General features: G+C 40.7%; 1 protein-coding gene across 1 annotated transcript in view; it reads right to left on the bottom strand.

Annotated features, from left to right (window-relative positions):
* The window catches only part of LOC122655208, a 56,340-nt gene that overhangs the window by 17,424 nt on the left and 12,340 nt on the right, over window positions 1-26,576 (bottom strand). Inside the window, exons 8-11 of the mRNA XM_043849421.1 lie at window positions 20,360-20,458; window positions 17,841-17,903; window positions 17,691-17,721; window positions 5,512-5,558 (exon numbers count right to left, since the gene is read on the bottom strand). Coding sequence (XP_043705356.1) covers window positions 5,512-5,558; window positions 17,691-17,721; window positions 17,841-17,903; window positions 20,360-20,458 — 240 coding nt within the window. The remainder of the gene's footprint in view (window positions 1-5,511; window positions 5,559-17,690; window positions 17,722-17,840; window positions 17,904-20,359; window positions 20,459-26,576) is intronic.

The raw sequence follows: 26,576 nt of genomic DNA, 5'->3' as shown, positions 1-26,576 counted from the left end.
ATTCAGATCTATCCTTTAAAAGGTGCAGCCAAGTAGTTTTGGAATAATCATCCACAGAAGTCACAAAATACCGAAAACCATGTCTATTACTTGCCCGACAAGGACGCCATACATCTGACTGCACTAATGAAAATAAAAAAGTACTACAGGGCATAGAGCGGGAGGGATGAGTAGCACGATGATGCTTACCCAACTCGCAGCCCTCACACTCTAATTTATTCAAAGATTTAAACTGGGAAAAAACAACTTTTAACCTAGACAAACCTAAATGTCCTAGCCTACAATGCCATCGAAACGGAGACTCTCCACCAACAGTAGTAGCTGCAGCTGAAGTAGATGGGGCAGCACCATGCAAATAGTATAGTCCATCTTTCTCACACCCTCCACCAATCTTCTTCCTCATGTGAAGATCCTGAAAAACACATTAAGAAGGAAAGAAGGGTACGGAACAATTCAAACTTTTAGTAAGTTGACTAACAGAAAGAATACTTAAAGGGAATTGGGGAACATGTAAGATAGAAGAAAGAGAAATATTAGAACTAAGAGAAACAGTACCATGTCCGGTAACAGGAGTAGAGGAACCATTGGCCACAATAACAAAAGGGGAATGAGAGCTAAGAGAAATTTAGCTAAAACAGACGACTTACCAATCATGTGAGCGGAAGCCCCCGAATCAATGATCCAGGGTGTGGTAGTGGAAAGGAGAGTAGTAGGTGTACCTACATGAGCAAGAGTGGCAACAGTGGTAGATACCCCAGAAGTGGAAGTGGATGATTCCAGACTCTTGATGCGACACAGGAGTTGTTGCATCTCATCACGGCTGTTGGTAGAAGAATCTCCCACAGTCGAACCAGACTTAGTATCACTAGGTGTAACAAAATCAATACCATCTTCAGAAGTTGCATGATTGGCCAAGTTTTGCGCCCATTCGGGTTTCCCAGGCTTGGACCAACAAGTATAAACAGTGTGATTTGTCTTCCCACAATAAGAACACAATCGAGCTGCTTTATCAATATACTGCCCTCCAAAAGTACGACCACCAAAACCACGTCCTCCCCCTGAACTATGGTCTTTACCACGGCCTCAAATAGTAGTGAAAGCCGAATTTTCCTTGGGGTTAGTTTCCGGCTTGGAGCTGGGAGAAACAATATGCTGCAGCCGGGAAAAGGTGTCATTCAAAGTAGGGATAGATTCACCAGCCAACAGGTGTCCTTTAACAGCCTTAAGACTAGGACTTAAACCAGCCAGAAACTTAGAGACAAAAAACTCATTCCTTTGAGCCTTTAACTTTTCAATGTCAGTAGTAAGGGGCTGGAAAACATTCAACTCTTCAACCATGCCCCTAACGGCACTGTAATAGTCTTGGAGAGGCTTGTCTCCCTGCTGAAACTGAAATAATTTCTCATAAAGTTCAAAGATCCGTGTCATACTCTTCTCTTGAGAGTATGTCTCCTTGAGGTCATCCCAGACTCCCTTTGCCGTGGTGTGAAACATAACATTCGCAGCGATATCCGGCTCCATGTTGTTCCATAACCAAATTAAAATAATTGCATTCTCCTTATTCCAAGTATTGTGGTCCTTAGAATCAGGTTCTAGAGGAGGAGAGTTAATGTAGCTAAGCTTGTCCTTACCTATAATATAAACCCGGACAGCCTGTGCCCACAATAAGTAGTTGGAATTCCCCTTTCAACTTATGGATGTAATCTGAACATTGACATTGTCGTGGGGGGTCTTCGAATCAGCCATGGTAGAGAAACTTCAAACAATCGATAGAAACAAGCCCACAGAGTATTCGATTCTGAAGTAATAGAAGTAGAGGAGCAGCAACCAATAACAGCAGCTGATAATAAGAGACAGCTAATGCAACAGGAAAAGAAGTAATAGGCAGCAGCAACCTCACACTAGACAGCAGCAGCAATACCACACTCAATAGGGGCAGTCCAGGAAGAGAACAAAGCAGAATCGATTGCAGGATATTTGGAAAAAGAAGAAAACCTTCAAACAAGCAGCACCATCACTCGAACTAGGTTACAATAACCCCCAGAAGCACTAAGCACCATGCAGAAGCAAGCCTGAACCATGGGACATCAAACCAAACCTTCCCAAAGAAAATCGATTATTGTCAGGGTTTTATCCTAACATCGATATCAGCAGTCTTCAAAAATAGTTGAGGGAGAACTCCAATCAGCGATCAAATAAGGTAGATAGCAGTAGAAATCACTCCATTAATTCTTCAAAGGAGTGGAATTACATCATAGAAAGGGCAGCTATAGGTGGCTGCACACCTCAAACAAAAGTCGATTAAATGAAACCAGAAGAAGATCGTGAGGAGGTACTCCAATCTGATTAGATAATCTCTGATATCATGTTATAATACCAGAAACTGAACAATCAGATTAGAGAGAAGGAGGAGAAAGAGGAGAAGAAGAAGAAGAGAGAGCAAATCCAAAGAGAGAGAGGACCTGCGGTAGAACAGAATGTTCTATCTTCTGTTCTACCGCAGATCACTTAATGTATTATTAATAACAAAAAGACTTTAGGACAAAACTGCCCTTACATCACCGAAACACTAACAAACAGAAATAAAACATGGAAAAGCCACAAAGACCCATCTGCCCTCAAAACTATCGACTTCAACAGAATTTAAAAGGGTATATGAGAATAAGTAATGGATAAGATTGTGGGATCCATTAGTAGATTATTTTAGGTTTAGGGAGTCTATTATTAATTTAATAAGTTTTTACTCTTATTACTTGTTAGGAAGTCTAAAGTCCACATTAGGTAGAAGTCTATTTCCCTCATTATTTAAAGCTTGTAAACCCCCAACCCAAATGATTTGATTGAATGGAATGAATTGATTGGGTTTGGTTGTTGCCATTGATGGGTAAAGCTTCTCTCCACCCATGATGTGGTAAGGAATTTTCTCTTTCTCATTCCCCACCCCACAGTTTCCACCTTTCCTTTCTGATGCAGGAGCACTTCCTTGGACCGGGCCAAACCTGTTTGAGAATCCAAACCAAAAACCGGGTCAAAATTTGGGTGTTTGGTCTAATAGGATTTTTTTTATTAATTCTATTTTGGAACTCTTTGAAAAAAAATTTTATGGAGTTTTAATTAGAGTTGAATACGTAGAATTTCAAGTTTTCTAGTTCCTTAGTTTCCTTGTTGAGTTAGTTTCCTTGCTTTATAGTAGTTTCTTTTTTGTAGGAATCTTTATTTTCTTTAAATATGCTTTGTAACCCAACACATTGGACAGATTTGAGGATGGAATAATGAACTGAGTTTGTGAGTTTCTGCGTGGCATCTCTCTCTTGATTCAGATCTGGGTTCATCTTTTCCTGGTGTGTTCTCTCCTCACTACTATATTCTTTCCTTTTAGTCCACTACTCTCCTTACTGTTGGGTTTTTTCCCCTGATACCATCTATGGTTTTCCTCTATTGACGGTACTACTAGCCTGAAAAGAAAGAGCTGCTGATCCATCATCCCATTCCAGTTTAACCTGGGATTTTGGGTGTGAAATCTTCCTCCTTCGGTGACCCCATACCTTCAATATCAGTCCTCAAGACCCCTTTGAATAGAGAGAACCAAGTCAGCAACTTGCTGGTACTGTTTACCGCCAGTCCATAATTTCAGACTTCACCATTCACTTGATAGTTGATGATTGGAGCTAAATCAGGCTGGAATCAATAGGGCCTGATGAAGCGATTTGGGTGCTTGAGGCCTTCAATCAATTGGATCTCACAGGGAAGAGATCAGAATTGAAGTGGCTTCTTACTACACTGGGTTTATGTTCATTTGCGGGTTAAGAAAATGACACTGCTCTGCTGCTCATCTCTATATTTTAAAGTCTTGTTTCCTAATTCCCTAAATACCCCCCCCCTTCCCCATTTATTCCATTACTCTAAAAATTTACCCTGGTTATTATATCGAAGTCCCTTTCTGATCCATTTTCTTAACTACCGAACAATTCTGTAAGTTCTGATTATTTACAGTTCTTCCACTATGCTTTTAAACTTCAATATAATTACGGAACTGCCATTATTTCTTGCAATTGAGTTATCTAGTACCCAGGTGGGCCCATAGTGATTCCGAATAGGGTTTCCAAACCCCGGGATCACCATCAATTTTTTACTAGAGAAAACCTGGCCATGGATTCCTTGTGCTCAAAAGTCAAAACTAGAGTTCGCTTGCCCAATGGAAAGGTTGCTATTGTATTTCTTGATTGATGAAGCGCAAAGCGACAATTTCATTTCGCAGTTTGTGGTGATGTTATCAAAGACCAATGAGATCATCATTGAGTCTGAGGATGATACGATGTAGCAAGGGAAAACCTAATAACCAGTCAACCAGAGACTGAAGAAGAGAAGAAACAAGAGAGAAATAGAAGAGACAATGGAGAGAGAAGAGGTGAGAAGAGAACTGATTCAGCGATAGAACCAGTGTGTATTCTATCAATGGCCTGCATACTTTATTTATAATAACAGCAAAACAGAAGTACAATCCAAAAAGGAAACTAAATCAGGAAATGAAACATAAGAAAACTACCTAACAACAACCAACCATAACTCTCACGATAAGGACACTCCCTATCGTGAGAACCACCCAACTCTATTACCGCCAATAAGTATTGGGTCCAATAGGGGTCCATGACCCCATAGGACCACAACTTACAAAAAAATTTATTGCATTCTTGTATTATTTTTGGACATTAGTATGTGATAACGACAGTTTTAATACATATACTTGTGATAAAATCTATTATCCAGCTATCTAATATACAATCTTGTCATCAACTAGTCAACAAATAATTGACTAGCACTGTATATGTGATGGTTACATAAAATATTTGCCCATTAAAAAATTTCCCTATAACATAGGTTTTTCAGGAGAAATATGGAAGAAAGTAAATATACAAAAGACATTAAATAGGGATCTCTAATGGAGCAAGACATTCCACGGTCTCATGTTTCCTTAAAACTTTACACCATTTCGAAATTTCTCACAAATTCTTTAGAACGAGAAAATTATCATTCCTTTTCAGAGATATTAAATTTCATCCCAAATCGAAGTTGTCAGATCTTGCTGCAGGACACACTAGAAAACAGTCTACAAATGACATACATTCAAATCGCATCTGTGATACCTTTAGAGTTATACCATACAGACAGCCTACCAGTGGTGTTAGTGTAACAATGTATATGGCAAACATGCAAAGAGCTTGGGACCAATTTGATCAATACTACTTCCTAGTCCTTATAATCATACATACACCATCAAAGTAGACCAACAGTCAGTTCCTCAACAGTTATTGAAGAACATCCACTGCAACATCATGATCATCAAAAAAGAATGTAGCAGTTAGAGCGCCTATTGTTCAATTAGATCCCTTTTTTTGGGGTGTGTATTCCATGCACTTTGCAGTTGTAGACATTTGATAATAGCCCATTTCAAAGTGTTTCCAGATCACCAACACTAACTTATTAGTAAATGTTTAAATGGAGAAAAAGTACCTGCCCTAGGCCAACAACACCAATAAATTGCAGTGTCTTCTCCCACTCTGCAATCAAAACATATAATTTTAGGGTAAGCAATTTTATGAACATTTATCAATTTAAAATCTCTTAAATGCATTCAGGAAAATTAAAAAAAACATTGAATTTTGATGGGAAAAACTACAAGGGGCTTCCTGGTAACTGGTTCCTAATGAACAAAAGGCCTACAATCATAAAAACCAACATTCTCTAGTCTCTACGTTGACAAAACATAAAGGTCAAAGTCTTTGATCTACACAATATTCTCATGTACAACTAACCTATTATTAGGCTCTCTAGTATAAAAAGAAAAAAACATATTTTTCAGTTTATTTTTTTTTCCTTTTGTGAAGGGGGATTTGAAGAAGGGTGAAAAGCAATATCATTTTTTTTTTCCCTTTTTATTAGTGGCAACAAAGAAAAGTTCCATTACTATATCAAAGTTCACCTGTAATTTATCTATGCACTAAGATGTTTGCATATTGAATGATACAGAATATATATCATATTAAAGTAGATGCCTAGGCGTCCAGGAGCCTTGTTGGTGTCGCCTTAGTTTTTTACCGCCCTCGACTGCCTTGGTTCCCCTAGACTCCATGACAACTATGATCCTCAATAACCTTCCACAACCCTGACCAAAGGCCTCTATCAACATCTGCAAATTCCTAGGATGTGCATGTTCAGTCCAATAAATAGGAAACACATAATCTGGTGAAGCACATGGAGTTATCATCCAATAATCTTCTGTTTCATACAATCCATGGTCCTGAAGAGAAAGTAAAAGGGATCAGCTTCCGTAGGACAGAGCCTCTGGGGATGTCAGAATATTTTCCCTGGCAGTAAAAAACAATTTCAGTTCAGGACCTTGAGGTGGCTCTTTCCATACCAGATTAAATAATCCCAAGTAGAAGTTCCACATAATATGGGCGACTTGACAATTTGGAAACATATGTGCTGTTTTTTTTCGCTCTTTCTTTTTTGAAGCACATCTGCACATGTGCTGTTGATTTCTACTCCTTTAAGCATAAATAACAGTAGCACAGTGTTGCAATCCTTGAATAATGGCTTATCAATGAGACAGTGGCCATGCCTTTATTCATAATCTTAGAATATTACAAATATGGAAGACTTGCTTAACACTCAACTAGCACATTTAACATGTGCATAATGAACCTAGACACTATAGGTACAAGGACGATATTACCCCTGAACCCATAACACTCCATCTCAAGTTTTTGCATACATATCAAACATGCCCAAGTTGCTAACAATAGAACAAAATAATTTACTACCAATTCCCTTCGTAAGAATATCAGACACTTGATCACTAGACTGCACAAACGGAATACAAATGACTCCTTTCTCCAGCTTCTCCTTGATAAAGTGTCGATCAATCTCAACATGTTTGGTGCGGTCATGTTGGACTGGATTATGGGCAATGCTGATTGCAGATTTGCTGTCACAATAGTCTCATGGGAAGATCAACTGACATTCTAAGATCTTGAAGAAGCCCCTTGAGCCAGAGAAGTTCGCAGATACCTTGTGCCATTGCTCTAAACTCAGCTTCTGCACTTGACCAAGCTACCACTGCCTGCTTCTTGCTTCTTCAAGTACTTAAATTAGCTCCAAAATAGGTGCAATATCCAGAAGTGGACCTTCTATCATCAAGGCTGCCTGCCCAATCTGCATCAGTATAAGCTTCCACTCAGAGATGACTATGTAAGGAATATAGAACTCCTTTACCAGGAGAGGACTTCAGGTACCTTAGAAGAATGAGGATCATGCATAAACTGGCTGACTACACTCACTGCAAATGCAATATCTGGTCGGGTATGGGATAAATATATCAATCTCCAATCTTTGATAACTTCCCTTATCCACAGGGTCACCTCCCTTACGTTTCACATGTGTTTTGAGTTCTAGAGGTGTATCCGCAGGTTTACACCCAAGCATCCCAGTGTCACTCAATAAATCAAGACTATACTTTCTCTGGGAAAGAGATATACCTTTGGCTGAATAGGCAACCTCTATTCCCAAGAAATATCGCAATCTGCCCTAGTCTTTAGCCTCAAACTCAGTACCCAAGTAGGTCTTCAACTTCTGAATTTCTTGGGTATCACTTCCGGTAATCACTATATCATCTACATAGACAATCAAAATAGTGATATGCTGTCCCACTCTTTTAACAAACATTGTATGGTCAGCATTGCTCTGCTTAAATCCATTGGCAACCATGGCTTTATAGAACCAACCAAACCAGGCCCTAGGAGACTGCTTTAAGCCGTATAATGCCTTCTTCAACTCACACACCTTTCCGTTGGTGTCTGGTGAGGCAAATCCAAGAGGTATCTCCATATAAACATCTTCTTCCAACTCTCCATGTAGAAAGGCATTCTTCTCATCAAGTTGTTGAAGATCCCAACCTTGATTCACAGCACAAGAAATGATGACTCTCACTGTATTCATCTTTACCACAGGATCAACGTTCTCTTGATAGTCGATTCCTTGGGTTTGAGTGAACCCTTTGGCAACCAACCTTGCTTTATACCTTTCTACTAAGTCGTCGGACTTGTGTATCACAACAAAGACCCATTTGAAGCCAACGGGTTTCTTCCCTGGCAGAGGAATCACCAAATCCCAGGTCTGATTTTTCTCTAGGGCATGCAATTCTTCATTCATCGCATCTTTCCATTTTGGTTCTGCAACTGCTTCCTGCCAATTGTTAGGAATAGTAGCAGAGGATAATGAAGACACAAAGGCATGGAAAGAAGGAGTTAGAGAGTTGTATGACACAAAATTGGAAATTGGATGTTGTGTACAACTCCGCTTTGGTTTCCGAATAGCAATAGGTAAATCCAAACTAGGATCAAAAGGAAGCTTACCAGGAGAGTGAGTGAGATGACTCGGAGCAAGTGCTGATTGAGTAAGATTAGTGGTGGTGTTCTCTTTGTACAAAGGTCCTTGAGAAGGAAAAGATGTTCCCTGAGAATAGCTCTTCAAACTTTTCTCCCCCTGGACTGGTTGCTGCTCAATCTGTCCCATTTCTTGTTCCTGACTTGTAATCCCATCTTCTAGTTCCACAGAAGAATCCTCTATAGTAGGTATATGAGCATCCAAAGGAACAATCAGTGAGACCTCTGAATCACTTGGAATCTCCCCTTGCAGAGGTACCAGTGATTTGAAGTAGGCCTCTGATTCGCGAAACACAACACCCATGGTAACAAAGAATTTTCTGGTTGGAGGATGATAGCATTTGTATCCCTTCTAAGTAGCCGAGTAGCCTAGAAAAATGCACCGAAGCCCTTTGAGGTCGAACTTTCCGTGAACATGGTGGTTTCTGGCAAACACCACACATCCAAATACTTTGGGGGGCACAACAAAGGTAGAAGAATCCAACAGTATATCCAATGGGCAGCGACCTCCTAAGACTCGGGAGGGAAGCCAATTAATAAGGTAAGTGGCTGTAAGAACTGCATCACCCCAAAATCAAGGAGGAACAGCCATAGAAAACATCAGAGATCGAGCCACCTCGAGCAAATGCCGGTTCTTGCATTCAGCTACGCCATTCTAGGCAGGAGTATCCACACAAGAAGTCTGATATAGTATCCCATGGTTATCCAAGTATGACCGAAAGGCACCATCCATATATTCCTTACTATTGTCAGACCGAAGAATTTTTATTTTGGCATCGAACGGGGTCTGAACCACATTATGAAACAGGGTAAAACAGGGGAAAACATCACTCTTATTATGCATCAAGTAGAGCCAAGTAGTCCGACTATAACAGTCAATGAAGGTGGCAAACCATCGGAAGTCAGAAGTAGAGCACATCGGGCAGGACCCCAAACATTAGAATGTATCAAACCAAAAGAAGATAAATTCCTATTATCAAAAATGGGATATATTGTTCGAGTCTGCTTGGCTAAAATAAAAGCATCACAAGAAAGATTATATTTATTACATCTTTTAACTAAGCTAGGAAAAAGATCAGATAAAACCCTCATCGGGGGATGGCCCAAACGACGATGCCAATTATTTAACTCCAAAATACCAAATTCAGATTTAGTAGACGAAGGTTGAGATGTCAAGGCCGCCGGTGAACCATCAAGTACATAGAGACCACCAACCACTTTACCAAATGCAATCATACGACATGTGTCCAAGTCCTGAAATAAACAATGGTCAGGGAAAAAAGTCACTTTGCAATTTAAATCTCTGGTAATACTACTAATTGAGAGTAAATTAGTAGAGAATTTTAGAACATGCAAGACAAAGGACAGGCAAAGAGAGGATGTGCACTGTACAGATCCCTTTCCTGAGATAGGAGAAAGAGACCCGACAGCCACACGAACTTTAGTATGACCGGATAAAGGAAAATACTTGAAAAAAAAGTGAGGAAGAACCTATTATATGGTTGGTTGCTCCAGAGTCAATCACCCAAGAATCGGGTATGACCAAGGAGCAATTCCCACCAAATGAAATACTTGGGGAAGGATTGGTATGAGTGGAAGAAGGCACAGAAACAGTCGAGGCAGCCAATGAAGAAGATGCAGATGCTGAAGAAGACGTGTCCAAACGAGTCATCATATCCCTGAGATTTTGTAGTTCAGCCACAACATGAGAAAGAGATTGCTCGGGCTGCTCTTCAATGGAGGCCTGATGTGCACATGCTATTGGACCGATTGGAACCACCTCTCCCCCGCCCCCAAGTATCAGCAGGGCGACCATGTAGCTTCCAACAGCGGTACTTTGTGTGCCACTCCTTCCCACAGTGATCACATTTAATAGGAGGGCGATCCCCAAATGGGCGATCACTAGTAACAGAACACGAAGTATTGCCACGGGCAGAGGATGGAGCACCAGAGAGAAGAGCCGATCTTTCCTGATTAACAGGAGCTGTACGTCGGCTGTCCTCAGTAGAAAGAATCGCATATGCCTGCTCAAGAGTGGGCAGAGGATCACGATGCAGAATGTGTGCCCGGATCTGATCAAACTCAATATTGAGGCCAGCTAGGAAATCAAAAACACGGAGACCATCTTCCCACTTTCGGAAAGCCGTAGCATCAACATCACAGGTTGCAGTGAAGGTGCCCAAAAAATCCAACTGCTGCCACATAGTGCACATGGTGTTATAATATTGAGAAAGTGACAACTCCAACTGCTTGGTAAAGTGAATCTTGTGACGGAGCTCATAGCACTGGGTTGCATTCCCAACCTAAGAATACGTGTCCTTGGCTGTTTTCCATATCTTGGCCGCTAAATCAAGAAGATATCGACCGACAATCTCTTGCTCCATGAAATTCAACAAATAGGACATAACCAAGAAGTTAAAATTCATCCACCGATCTTGGGCATGACCAGTCTCAGTAGGCCTAACAGAAGTCCCTGTGATGTAGCCAGAGAGACCACTGGAACCAATAGCAAACAAACAAGAACGAGACCACAGTACGTAATTGGTCCCATTTAATTTTATAGGACTGGCTGGAAAATGAACAAAATCACGCTGCGATGTGCCGTCAGGGCTAATGGGAGCAGATGTAATCTCAGAGGAGTCAGGCATTGTGGCTGGTCACAGAAAAAATCTCAATAACAGAGAAGAAAAAAATGCAGAATTATTCACTGCATAAGGAAAAAAATTGGCAGAGAAAAGAGCCCTTGGTGGGAGTCAACTCACCACCAAGGGATGGTTTAAAATAATCGCATGGTGGCTGGAAGGCCTCCGGCGAAAAAAAAGTGGGAGGAAGGGTCGCAGGAGGGTAGCGGTGGTGTGAGAAGGTGGTAGGAGGCTGGCGGAAGGTTGGCTGTGGTGTTTAGGTGCTGGCGGAAGGCTAACGGAGGTGGTGGCTGCTGGCGGTGATGCTGCTAGGATGAAATCACGATGAAGAGAGAAAAAAAGGCAAGAGATTTTAGGTCTCATATTCTTGGATTTTTGGCTGTGATACCATGTTGAAATCCTAGAATAATGGCTTGTCAATGAGACAGTGGTCATGTCTTTATTTATAATCTTAGAATATTACAAATATGGAATACTTGCTTAATACTCAACTAGCACATTTAACATGTACATAATGAAACTAGACACTATAGGTGCAAGGACGATATTATCCCTAAACCCATATTACAACACACATAAATTTAAATCCTCTTCATTAACTGATTAAATGCCAGAAGCCTATCAGGAGATAGAATCTGAACAAACATCTCAACTCTAGGGTTGCTGCTAAACCTAAACACTTTGATCCATCCTCCTTCGCATGCAAGATCTTTTCATAAAAACCATAATTGACCAAATAGTAAATACTCCTTTACCTCCCATCTTTCTAAATTATTGCATTTTCCCTGGTTTGATCAATTTAGCAGATATTGATAGTAACTTTATAAATTTGTAAGAGATCAGCACAATCTTCAATCATCCACTAAAAAAGATTCTTCTGGAGTTAGGGGAACAAATTGCAGATGTTAGATATGTATGTCCATCAAACCCGGTTTGTTCCGGTTCAATCCGGTTTATTGTTTATTGAACCGTTTATACATGTTGGTTTAATATTCTCACATGCGATATAAACTTTTTTTGAGCAATGGATGTCCGCAAGTGTATACTTAAAAATGGTAGTCACGACTAGGGTTTGGGCTGGGCACCCTTATCATATGGTCGTCGCATTGGGTATGCCTAGACATGTTGATGTCAGGGTACGAATGCAAGTACACCATATGGTGTGTATTGGCGAAGAATCTACTTGTGTCGATTCCCTCATGTATTACTGCCAAATGTAGGTTTGGGATAGACATGTGTCACCAAGACCTAGTACCTGAGAGGGCCTTGTCACTGTAAAATGCGAACGCATTCTTTAGTTCATCAATGACTAAAGTTCAAGAGAACCGAAACCAGTGTTCTGGGAATGCGTAAACATTTTGTGAGTGAAAGAGTCACTCAACATGGTCTCCACTGCCCGATTGGGGAACATCAAGGATAAATTGTCTGTAGATGGTCGGATGAGAATCAGGATCCTGTACCGTTTTAGAAATGGTTTTGCGAAACTTGTTTTCACATAAAATGACAAATATTATTTATATTTTTTATTAAAGTATTTAATCGCGTTTTGCGGATTCCAATCACGTACATAGACACTCAGATATGGACATGTACTATGGAATGGGGTTTAGCAGTATTGAGATACATACCCTAGATTTCATAACGATTATATTGATTAGCAAAGGGTTGGTGTGTAATAAGTTGTTAATATGCAAAGGTTTTGGGATTTTCTAATTAATAATTGATTTAATTAATTTTAAATGGATGTGATGCAATTATTTAAATGTCCAATAAAAATAAAATTAATTAATTATTTATCTTCCCTTTTAGATTCTGCTTCTTCACCAATTAGAAGCCCATCAAGAAAGCCCATTAGATTTCAAGTCAAACTTGAGGAGAGAGAGAGTCAGACTCTCACAAGGACTGGAGAAACGGCTATTTAGAGCCACACCTACTTAAACCTAAGGGGGGGGGGGGAGTCAGCCAAACATGCTTAGATGAATTTCTCCCTCCCTCTTGCTACCCGAATTCTCTCTCCTCTTTCTTCTCGCTTGCTGTCTTGCTCTCTTTGAGTGGTGAGGTTTTTTAGGGTTTTGGAAAACCCTGGTTCTAAAAAGATTGGATCTTTTGTTGGAGCAGCTTGTTGTTTGGCTTGGGGATCTTCAGGTGCATCAAGAAGATTCAAGAAGGGCTTTCTTGAAGTGCTCGTTAGGAGAAAAACCATTATCTGGAGGAGGAACAACACTTGAGGCTCTCTAGGTTAGCGAATCTTGATGTTTTTAATCATTCATTGAGTTTCTTATTATTTGTTATTCATGGGATGTGAAAGAATACCTAAATCGATCTCTTTCTGCTGCGCATTCGGGTATGGAATGGTTTCCTTTTTCCATGGGATGAGATGTTCTTTCTCTTCTTGTCTTTACCCTAATAATTATGGGATGACAAAAAGAGATCGGTGAAATAATTTTTTTATTTTACCATAAATTTCCTTTGAGTGATTTCCCGTGGGCAACCGTGGAGATGATCCCATGATTACCTAACAGCAGATTCATTCATCACTTCAGTAGAGCCACTCAACAAGATGTCTTTTATGGGAGCCACCCTACACAATCTATGATACAAAACACATTAGGTCTCTTCAAAACATTTACCTTCCAAAATCTGATTCTTGTCCCATTAGCCACCCTAAGCGATCCGGGTGAATTAACAGGATTTATTTATTCTTCTCATAAATGGATCCCCAGAAATCCTTTCTTCTTTGGTTTGCAAATCCATCTCAATCTTAACAAGTTGAGAGCAATTCTTTTTTATCCTGAAAAGCCACCCCATCCCAAAGAACCCAATGAAAATTATAAATTATCTTCTCTATCTTTTAAGATGTGAACAATTTTTTTTTCTATGTGGTGACAATTGTAGATGCATACACTACAACCACAACAATAACAACTCAGCCATATCCAAACTAAACGGGGTTGGCTACACAGATCCTTGCCCTCCAATCAGCTCTATTCAAGGTCATACTTGATAAAAGGCATAAACTATGCATATCTTTCTTCACCGCTTCTCCTAAGGTCATTTTAGCTCTGCCCCTAGCTCTTTTAGTTCCTTCACTATGAATCAAATCACTCCTCCGTACTAGATCATCCAAAGGCCTCCATTGAACATGGCCATGCCACCTCAAATGACTTTCTCTTAGCTTCGGAGCTATTCCCAAATCAGCTCTAATATGATGATTCCTTCTTTATCCTTCCAAGTTTTGCCACTCATCCATCTTAACATCCTCATCTCCGTTACACTGAGTTTATCTATATAATGCTTCGTAACTGCCCAACATTCCCCACCATACATCATAGCCGATCGTCTGACTGTCCAATAAAATTTTCGTTTTAAGTTTTAAAGGAATACGTCAATCACACAGCACTCTGGACGTACCTCTCTGTTAGACACAGTGCAAATGGCAGTGTCTGTGTGTTGGTTATCATTGTTGTCAACACAGTGCATGTGTTGGTTGTTGTCAACACTGTCCATCTTGGTGCAGTACAATCAGTAGGGAAGCAATACAGATGGAAGCTATGAGTACAGAGGTGTACAGGCAGTGTACTGGTGTGGCAGGGCATCAGATGTGATGTAACAGGGATCATAGGTGCTTTAGCAGAGCTGGCTTTGGCAGACAATTGCTTGGCAGTGCAGATAGTACAGTGGCAGTGAGTCAGGATACGTGTTCAAGACTCATGTGGCAGTGTATGAAGGCAATTGGTAGTGTATTACAGTGTTATACAGTGGTTGGCAACATGTAGCAGCATTGGGGACTGTGTACATGCAACTTCCTATGGTGACTGGATAGATTCATATGGAGGGGTCAACTTTGGAGACAATTTGGGCATGCCAAGTTGTCGAATTGGAAGAGGACATATACTGTAGAGTTGTAGTGCTTTGACTCCTCTTTCCAATGAAACTAGAATCACCATATCCCAAGCTCGTATGACAAAGATACGAAGTTTTCCATATCAATAGGTAGAAAAGAAGCACAACGGGTGAGTCCAAGTGTCTGTGGTCAATACAAATGAGTGATGTTGACATGGCAGGCACATGTATGCATGTGAGGTGCATGTGGTGAAGTGGAAGCCTTGGTGGCAAGTTTGGCTTGATGGCTATCAAGGCACAAGGGGCCACATGGCCAAGGCAGCTTGGCCATTTGGTGATGGTGCAGCAGCAGAGCAGCTTAATGGAATTTTTGAGATGCCTTCTAGTCAGAATTTGGAGGAGCTCAAAACATGAAAAGTGAAGATCTCTGAGTCAGTTTTCCAAGAAAATTTGAATCAGAACAAACCGATATGAGAGTGAAAAGTTATGGCATGATCTTCAGGCATGGTACGCTAGTTGAAGACAGCAGTTTTGAGTAGATTTTGAGCTCTATTGGGCATTACTCCGCACACGTAGGCAACTTGTTGAAGCGCGTATATCTTGTGTATTGTGGATGCGCTTGCATTGTATATTGAAGTGTCATGTATGCAGAGTGGGTGTGCACAGTCTGGTAGGCCGGGCCACTTGGCGGTTGCAGTGTGGACGTGCATACAATTGTGTATGTGCGATTGGAAGGCATCTTGCATAAAGGCCTCCACTCTACAACCAAAAAGGCAAGGCAGCACCGGCGGAAGGAGAGGCCGGTGGAAAAGGCGCAGCAACCAGGAGGGTCTTGGTGGCACCGTCAAGAGAGGCCGGCGAGAGGTGCGGCGACATTGCGGGTCCCGGCAGATAGATGCAGCGGCAAGGGAGGCCAGCGGGAGTGGCTGGCGAGAGGCAAGAGGCACGACGACCTAGGCGGGGTCGCAGCGGCACCGGCGAGAGAGGTGTGGCGACCTTGCTGGTCGTGGGGGACAGAAGGCACAGTGACTAAGGTCACAGCGAACAGAGGTGCGGCAAATAGGGTTGCGGCGAACAAAAGGCGCCGCGACTAGGTCGCGGCAGACAGATGCACAGCATCTAGGGTCGCAGTGGACTGAGGCGTGGTGACTGGGTCGTGGCAGCAGCACCGAGAGGCGACCAGAGGGGTCGCGACTCGTGGCGGACAGAGGCGCGACGACTTTGCTGGTCGCGGCACACAGAGGCAAGTACGGCGAGAGGAGACCAAGGAGAGTCATGGTGGTGAACCCCATTCACTGGAGAAATCGGGAGAATGCGCAATGGGAAAAGATTAGTAGGGTTGCATGGTTCAAGTCTCGTTTACCATGCTAGACGAGGAGGCTATGGCCTCCTACAGCCAGCGGCAGTGGTGGAGAAGAGCAATGCGAAGAACAAGGAAAAAGGAAAAAACACTCTCTAGGGTATTGGGCTCTGATACCAAGTTTGGAATCATAGGTTGAGGAATTATGTGACTTGTCATTAATGACAAAGGTCCTCTTTATTTATAATGTAGTTACAACCCTAAAGGGGTAAAAAGGTAAAAAGGGAACAATAGTAAAACCCTAAAGTAAGGTGCTAACAACATAATCATACAGTTCTCAACATACACTTCTCTTGATGTTGAGCCAGAACGAACAACCTGCAAGTTAGAAGCTTGAGTAGCATGAGACCAAAGAATGCAACTATATCATGTGCAGATATTATAGGTGGAAAATCTTTCAAAAATCTTCTTTCATTTGGCAGGCCTTAGTTTGACGTGCCCTACAGTTTTCTCCTCTCACTTCTAAAACCCCAACTGGGACAACCAAAGAGGAGCTCCTCCATTGGATTCCTATCCAAACTACTGCTACTCAAGTCACGATTTACACCTATGTCATCATATCTAAGTTGGGTAGGTTCAATCCTAGCATGCACTTTAAACCATATTGACCTTGGCCAAGAACAAGTAAGAATAGGTATAAGTAATTAATTGAAGAAGGAGAAAACTAGCCACCAACTCAAATCTTGATTCATTAAACTAATCTCATGCCCTTTTATCGGCTTACATTGATTTGCATCCGAAGTAAACTATCCAATATCTAGTTTATTATTACATTAGAACTTTATAAAACAGAAAAAGGAATTCAAGACATAACAGAACTCAATTCATAATTTACCTGTATTAATACTAACCTCCTAATTTTGAATCTATAACTAACAAAATCCTAAATGACTTAACAGAAATAGAAAATAACCCTTCCATTTGTCATGACTTTCTAAAGAGATCAAAAGCAAAACTACCCCTAACCAACCAAAATTCCCAAAACACCAACATAAGTTTCAAGCCCAGAAAATGAGATAAATCTAGAATAATTGATTCAATAAATTATCACCCACGATTTACTAGGATGCTCCCACATCTTGGTAAGGGGTTATGAATTACATCTCTCAAAGATCAAACGCTATTGACATATGGGATCTAGTTTTGACAAATTAAAATTCTTTTGATTACATCCCCATAGTTGTCAGAGCATCTAAGTGACCCAAGGTGTTGGAGGGGCCTAGACGCAAGGAGAGACCAACAAGGTGACCAAGCCATCCAAGGCCCCCGCCTAGGCGACCAAGGTGTCCAAGGTTACCAAGGCGCCTGGACGCCTTGACAACTATGTACATCCGAATATCCTAATTTTTTTTTCCCTTGATTCCTTTCATATAGAGTAAATTGGAAAAAAACTATACTGACCGTATAAAGCATAAAGGCCTGCAATTAAGCCCTGTCCAAAAGCACAAGAAAAGAATTACCAAGATATGAATTTAACAATATTTGGTACCATACAATTAGCTTTTCAATGTTAATAGTAAACTTGTAACTCAAAAGCGACACGGTCCTTACCACACCATACCCAATAACTTGTACTGGTGTAGGCTTGATATCCTCAAGAATTGCCTCGGCTTCCTGCATATAATCTCAAATTAATACTAAGTAATGTAACTCAAACAAGGAAGCAGATATCCAAATATTACGAACATATAGAAAATCAACTCTAATAGTTTGAATTCTAGGTTTTGGATGTAAGCACGATACTAGAACTAGAGCACGAATATTAGGTAAGGTGTGTGAAGGACACAATATTATTTTTTGTCTTCCCCCGAGTTTATTCCCCACTGTTCGTATGGCCGAATATATTGATGCAAATGTTGACATGGTAAGGAATCATTTATTTACTCCATGACACAAACTCCTATTGTTAACAGAAAAATGACAGTGTAATGCTTGAATGATCTTATGATCACCCCAAGCTTCTTATTTATAATTGAAGAACAAAGTACAAAGGACATTAATACCCTGTCGTAGCCGACTCTACTAAGGGAGTCGGCTACACATAAAAATAGAACCCCAAATGACCAGAATACCCACACGGTATTCTAGAGCACATAATTTAACACTTCCCTTCAAGTTGGAGCATAGATGTCAAACATGCCCAACTTGACTAGAATAGGATGAAACACTCAGCCAGTCAGTCCCTTCGTGAAGATATCAGCTAGCTGATCACCAGATTTCACAAACTGAACACAAACCAATCCTGCTTCTAACTTCTCCTTGATGAAATGCCTTTCAATCTCAACATGTTTGGCAAGGTCATGCTGTACCGGATTATGAGCAATATTGATCGCTGCCTTGTTGTCACAATACAACATCATAGGAAGACAAACAAGAACACCAAGATCTTGACGTAAACCCTTGAGCCATAACAACTCACAGATACTTTGTGCCATAGCACGGAATTCTGCTTCAGCACTAGGAGCAACCACATTCTACTTCTTACTGTGCCAAGTGACAACATTCCCGCCTTCAAAGGTACAATACCCAGAGACAGACTTTCTGTCAAGAGAACCAGCCCAATCAGCATCTGTATAGGCCTCTACTAGGTGATCATGAGGAGACAAAAAAATTCCTTTCCCTGGAGCTGACTTCAAATAACAAAGAATACGAAGAACAGCCTCCATATGAGCAGAGTAGGAATCATGCATAAACTGACTCATAAGACTCACTGCTATAGCAATGTCAGGACACGTATGTGAAAGATAAATCAACTTCCCTACCAAACACTGATATGGACCCTTATCAACAGGTTAACCCTCCTTCTCCTTGAGCTGCACATTAGCATCCATAGGTGTATCAGAAGGATGACATCCTAATAACGCAGTCTCAGACAATAAATCCAGGATATACTTCCTTTGAGAGAGAAAGATGCCCTTCGAAGATCGGGCAACTTCAATTCCAAGGAAGTACCTTAGTTTTCCCAGATCCTTAATTTCGAACTCCTGTCCAAGAAATCTCTTCAGCTGACTGACCTCATCACCATCATTTCCGTTCACCACAATATCATCACCATCGTTTCCCCATATTCTTTTCTTCTTCTTTCCGTTCACTGTTCTATCGATTCCAGCAAGTACCTTTCATCCTACGTGGCTGTCATTGGGTAAATCTTAAACCTTCTTGTATCTTGTTCATCTATCATTACGGTTGCTATCTCTCACTTTTCTGCACGGTTTTTTTTTCAGTTTTCCTAGTCTACAGTTTCTGTTTACTCCATTCTAGCAAAAGAAACTTCATGTTTTCAGTCCTACCAATCCAGCCATTGGATGGACTTCCTATTTTGATATTGTCTTCTCTCACCCTTACTACCTCCGACCAGAACTAGGGAGACATCTGATCATCAGATAGCGAGTTATTGCTTCTCCTATGAGTTACTGCTTTCTGAAGTTTCTAATTTCTGTTCACGCCCATTACTTCCTATCTAACCCTTGGATCTTTGTGATATTTTAGACACATAACCAACAGATTTAGGTCAACCTTCGACCAAAATTTCAGTCCCATCGGCTGACTGGATAACTGGATATCCAACCTTTTATTCTCTACCCCTTAGCTTCTTAAGCTATTTCACTGCAGTTCTGTCCTGTGGTTGTTTTCCATTCTCAAAATCTTATTTTGATTTAGTAGAACACATCACTATGGGAACCCAAGGAAGGAGATTCCTCCGCATCAAACCATACAAATTATGTATCTAAAAGAAAAACGGATACACCAAAAAATAAATCTATAACACAGCTACCTTACAAGTATTTGAAGGAAGAAGTTTAATTCCTCGTTTCACTCAGATATATTCAAGGAAACTTTTTTTTTTTTTTTTTTGTTGGGTGGGGGGGGGGGTGTTGGATGAGTACTAATGCTGAACTTTTATCAGTTTACCAGAAGAATCACATTTGCCATTAATCCTGTGGTTAAAATAAATTTCAGCTATCCCAAAAATTAAAGAGGCAAATCATCAAACAGAACAGAACTTCACTGAGTACCCATCCGGGAGAGAAAAAAAAGATGAAGTTAAATCTCACTAACACTATAATTACCTCATTCAGTATGCTAAGAGTCGTCTCAGGTTGCAGCTCTTTAATACGTAGACCATCTTTTGCCCAAGAAAGAAAACCCCCTTGAACTCGATATGGTTTCTGTCATATACGACAAATTAAATCAGCTAATACATCATAACTAATTTTCAAGATCTAGAAGAACAACGATCAAGTTAGATACTGGATGATGAAATACTAAGAAGCTATAAGAATATAGATATAGTTGTGTAATACTGTAATGATACAGGGCTTAAGAGGATAAATGCAAGTAATAGATTCTAGGTTAGGATTTATTGATTAAGCCATTATGAAGCTATGTATTTCAGAGTTAGTGAATTTCAAAGAATATAGGCTGTGCAACAGTAAGGTTGCTCTATTGCAACCTGGTGGTCACGGGTTCGAACAAGGAAACAGCCTCTTAACAAAAAGTGGGGGTAAGGCTGCATACATATGCCCCCTCCCAGACCCTACACTAGCGGGAGCCTCGTGCACTGGCAATGCCCTTTATAGGCAGTACAACAGGTACAGGAGCAGTTAAGTTGAAATTTAATGGAGATGCATGGGTTCAGTTCAGACGGAATTCAAGGGGGTCGATTGGAGTGAACATGCAATCTTCACTTTAAAGGTACAATTGAAAGGAAGTACTTTTGGGGGAGAATAGGCAAACCCGACAAGAGAAATTGAAATTCTCCCATTTTAACAAGACACTGAGTAACCAAGATAGGGCTGCCAATGGATCGGATTTTTATCCACAAACGATTCAATTATCCTGATTATGGAAATGCCTATATTCAATCCAATTAATATCAGATCTAAAAACTATAACTTGCATATCCTCTCTTTTTTTTCTTTTCTTTTTTTTTCTTTTTCTTTTTTTTTTGATAAGGAATATAGCATGCATCTCCTTCTACAATATAATGACTTTAGGAGTATCCAATAATTTTATTTATACAATTCATAAATAAAGCTATATACCTTAAATAATTATCATATATTTCATAGGTCGACAATCAGAAATTATAGTATCACAATTTAAGCTTAAGCCAAATAAACACGTATGCAATAAAAAGGAATTTATACATTCTGTCATAGTTGTTTAGGTGTTGCTTAGGCATCTAGGCATCCAGGCGCCTTCTTGGAGCCATGGCGACAGTATGCTTACTTGATGCAGGAAAGGCAACCGCTTTAGTCACCTGGGCATCGCGTTGGCCTGCCTTATGGCCTGGGCAGATGCCATACTGTAAGTTTGCTTTGTTATTTTTTATATATATGAAAATGATTCTAATTCTAATTCTAATTCTATTATTGGTTGTGTATAGGATTATGAAGTACATGCTATACAGAATCATGCTGCAATGTAAAAGAATGGAAAGGGGAGAAGAGACTCAGAGAATATTTGACACCACGCCCGCCCACCCGTCTAAACCCTCAACAGCTCATCCCCAATGACTCCATCTGCGATTCTGGTGTAAAGGTCCACCATCCGCAACTCTGGAGACTCTTTGATGAACAGTATTCCCCCAGTTTCTGATCATGGTTTTTTTCTTTTCTTCTTCTCCTTCCGCCTTCTGCATCTTTGTTTCCTTCTTATTCTTCTTCTTCTTCTCTGTTTTGCTTTTATTTCCCCCACTTTCTTCTTCTTCTCTGTTACCGTTGAGCACAGGATGCATTGTGCTACTGTTATTATTGTTATCAACACACTCAGTCAACAGCAAAGTGTTCATAAGTTTGATTGAGCAAGCAGTGCAGTGAGTTTTGGCCAAGCATGCAAGAGCATTGAGAGGTTTATCAATGTGAGGTGAGCAACTTGATGAAGGTGTTGGCCAGCTGTGAGCTTCTAGAATCAAATGAAGATTTCTGTGGAAAAGCAGAGCAGAGTAGAGCTAATTTTATGGGCTGACATGAGCTTGGTTGGCAGAAAAAGCAATGTTGATGGCGTGACATCAACTAGGCTGGAAGACCAGGATAGCCATATAGCAGTTGCACAATCCTAATGAGCATCATATACAGTTGTCAATGCAGTAGGCAACAGCTGTGTAGATGTGTTGTTGATGGAGTAGTAGCATTGAGCAGGTGATGAGAGGCTTGTTGTGACTTGTGATTGGCATGGTGAGGTGGCAGTTGTAAGCCCTTGAGTACATGAGGTGTTTGCCAAAGGTGAAGTATGCAGTTATGTGAGGAAGACTGCAAGTTTGTGTTGGAGCAGTAACTTCACAGATGTTTTGAGATGTCCGTCACTGGAAATTTGGTTGAAGCCCAAAACTAAAAGACTCTAGTTCTATGAGCAGGCTTCACAATGCCTCAAGAATCTAGTCAATCCGAGCTCGGATGAGGGAGCAATGATCTCGAATGCAGATGTTGTGCTTGATGCCCAGATTCTGTTCACTACACTGTACAGCAGCTTTGAGGACCTTTTGAACTCTCCTCTAATTGGAATTGTAGGAGCTCAAAACATGAAAAATGTAGATCTCTGAGCTAGCTTTCCAACAACTTCTTGATCATATCAATCTGATATCAGAGTGGGAAGTTATCACTTGATCTTCAGACATTGCGCATTTGCGTGTATGCTTCAGGTAGCAGTTTCAGCATTGCATCAGTTTCAAGATCAATTTTAGAACCCATGCACTGAACCTGAGTTGAAGGTGTAAACATGTAAGTTATTGCCCTTTGAGTCATCTTTCATGTGGAAAAAGAATTGGGTCAATCGAAGGTTCAATGAGAGAGATGTCTATTTGAGTGGGAAAATGTCAGGCATCCGGCCTCAGTCCAGCTGATTCTGTCTGAATGAGAAGATGAACAGTTACTTCTGCAGAACACAGTTTTTTGCACAAACAGCAACTTGAGGCATGCTTTTTGAGGTCTTCCTCACTTCCTGAGTTAAAGATCCAAACATGTGAATTGGAGAGCTTCAAGTCTACTTTCATATGCCTTAAGAATCAGCTCAATTTGAGTCCAATCGAAGAACTTATGATCTCGAATGTGAATGCAGCGCAGTGTGACCAGAACACTTTGTTTGCATATACAGAAACTTGAGGCACATTTTTCGAGGTCTTCCTCACTACTTGGGTTGAAACTCAAAACAAGAAAGTTGTGGAGCTTCAAGTTTTCTTTTCAATGCCACTGAAAACCTGATGTGTGATGGTCTTTTTGCCGACTACGCACAAATGATGGTCGAACCACAGGCGGATCAACTTGGTTCAATTTTAGTTGCATTTTGGGGCTCTTTATAATCAAAATTTGAGTGTTGTAAACATTGGAATTCCCAAGAGAAAAGAAGAAAAGCCCTAGAGAAGAAGAGGGAAGAGAAAAGACAAAGAGACAGGAAAGAGAGAAGCTACAGTTTGTTGCTTAAATCCACTCTACCTACCACTCTTGAGTGATTCATTGCTTCATTGAAGGTGAGAGGACAGGTAGTTGAGAATTCGTGTAAACCAAGAGGATTTTGCAAGAGAAGAGAAGAAAAAGGAGTCCCACAAGCAAATGTCTACTTGAAGATTCCAGTTCCTCCCATCAAAGAGTCAACTGAAAATTCCACTGACCCTTAAAGCAGCGGTTGGTGACTCGGAGTCTCCAAGAGTACCAAGAATCGAAACAGAGTAAGGGTTGTAAGGGTTTCTACTTTGTAGCTTGTTTAATTTGTATTCTTGTACTCCTTATGTGCTAGACATAGGTTGATGTATTGTTGAATACCTAGACTAGATTGTGCCTGCATTGTAGGGCAATCATTCATAAGCCCATTCTTGTTTATTGTACTGGGGAGTTCAGTGGGTGTTGGACATGGGGGTTGAAGCTACCTAAAATGAGGCGTTGGAACTTGGAACGTCCTCCTAGCTGATGTTGGGTAAATCAGGGGTAGAAGCTCCATGCCGTTGCAGTTGACTAAAATAGTAATATATTGAGCATATATGAAGCCCATTTGAAGTATTGCTCCGTGGATGTAGGCATATGCCAAACCACGTAAATATCTTGTGTCGTGGGTGCTTGTGGTGGCAGTCTGTTGTTTATCTTCTATCTGCATTTACTTTCCTAAGGCAGACGTACGTGTATATATGTAGAGACTAGTCACTGGCCTGGTAACCTAGTGATTACGAGCTGTGGTTATGTGCTGGAAGGATGGTTTGTGTTTGAATGAGAAAGAATATTGATGGTAACAACTAAGTGACAGAGCAGTATAGTTCAGTGTGTGCCCAGGCAAATAGTTAAGTCAGCTAAGCAACAAAAGGGAAAAGATTTTAAATCACTGATTCCCACCCCCCTCTCAGTCACCACCAATGTTCAACAGTTTCCCTGTCCTGTCTTCTACTTCTTCTTCTTTGCCTTCCCCTCCTCCTCCTCCTCCTCCTCTGTTTCGCTTTTTTCAGCTGATATCATTTTATTTCCTTTCTTTTTTGTTTTTCCATTTTATGCAATTCATGTTTCTGGGTCAACTTCAATGCCTGGAAGATTGCATTAGGTGGTTTGCCATGATAGGTTGACATGAATGCAACTGTGCCATGCATAGTTCAAAATCTCGTTTCGTTTCGGTCGAAATTTCGAATATTTCAAGTATTTTGGTCAAGTCGAAACAAAATACAACATCGAATTGAAAAAAATGCCATATTTCAAAATTTTCGGAAATTTCAGTCATCTCGTTTCGGAAATCTCGGTCATTTTGGCATTTTACTCCCACAAATGGTGCCATATAGATGTGTAACATAGAGAGTGAAGCATGGCAAACCCTTGAAATCAGAAACAATGAATCTATGACAAAGTGAAACTCAGGGCGAAATTCATGTTACACACATTTTATGCACACCTAAGTGCCTTGTCGCACAGGCACCCCTCCACCGCCTTGTGTTGCCTTTTCGCCTTGACAACTATGCTTTCTGTCATAATATTTAGTTGGATATTGGATATCCAATCCAGTATAAGTGTATAACTATGCATATTAAACAGATTTGAATATGGATCTATGCGCATCCATCATTGTCATGGCAATAAGGCAAGGTAAGGCGGTTGCAGCAGCCTTGAGGCTTGGGCGAAGCTAAGGTGCCCAACGCGAGGTCTTAAGTGCCCATGTATCAAGGTTCGAAATTTCAGCAAAATGGGAAAAATGGGAGTGAAATCTGGTAATTTTACCGAAAATGTACAAAAATGCCCTATTGATGCCCTAAACAATGGATTTTTTCCCTGAAACTTCAGATAGTGCCTATTTAAGCATTAGTACACATGTTTGAATCATTATATGCAAAAAAAAAAAATTCTAGTTTGGCTTCGGACCCAATGTTTCCAGTGTATAGTGTAGCTTGCTGTATCATTTCCCTTATATAACCTATTCTACATTTAGGCATATACCATACAATATTCAATCAAAATAATAAAAATGTGCTTTAGGAATTAAGAACCATAAAATTGGCAAGCATAAAAATATGTTGTTCCTCTTCCTCTTCTCCTCAAGGAGAAATGGAGCGAAATCTTGTATCCCTACTAAGTCAACTACCATGTTGGAAGTTGAAACCGAAATATTCAGCAAAATTTTCCCTTTTTTCCGCTTGTTTCCTTTTTCATCAATTCTTCTTATTATTCCACTTTTTTCTCTCCTTTGCCCCCCCCCTCCTCTCTCAATCAGGGGGGGGGGGGAGGGGGGAGCATGACATTTAAGTCACCAGCACTAGGCAAGGTGTGAGTCCTTGAAAATACTGTTTTGGGATGAAAATGCATGAAAACAATTGAAAATATTGTTGTTATGTTCAACTAAATGGGTGATTTATGTGTTGTCCTAATTTTAATTATTGTTGTTATAATATGGGATTAATAAGGGTAGAATTGTCCTAGGGATTTTATGTTGTGTTGCCCTAGGAGCATTACTTTTTTTGTATTCCATTCTCATTAGCATAAATAAAGGTGTGTTGTGTCTCATAGACACAAGTCGCAATTCCCAAAGTAATCATGGCATCAAAGCAAGAATCGACCTAGGGATTACCGTTGTCGCTGCCTCTCTCTCTCCTCTTCCTCTTTCTCTTCTTTCTCTCTTTCACCAGTGCCACAACCACCTACCACCACCATTGGCCCTCCATCTCACCGCCGCCGCCTCCCTTGCGCCTCCCTCTCTCTCGGTTTCCCTTCCAGTGTCACCGAGAGGCAGGGAGTCGCAACTCCCTTTCTCTGCCACCCCTCGGTGGTGTTCTCTCACCGCCAAGGGCTTTCCCCTCCTATTTTGTTGATCCCCAACCCTTCT

This window comes from Telopea speciosissima, chromosome 3 (genome assembly GCF_018873765.1).
Source record: "Telopea speciosissima isolate NSW1024214 ecotype Mountain lineage chromosome 3, Tspe_v1, whole genome shotgun sequence".
In the NCBI taxonomy this organism is placed as follows: domain Eukaryota; kingdom Viridiplantae; phylum Streptophyta; class Magnoliopsida; order Proteales; family Proteaceae; genus Telopea; species Telopea speciosissima.
The sequence above is the reverse complement of the archived record's forward strand: the minus strand, read 5'-3'. Positions and strand labels throughout refer to the sequence as shown.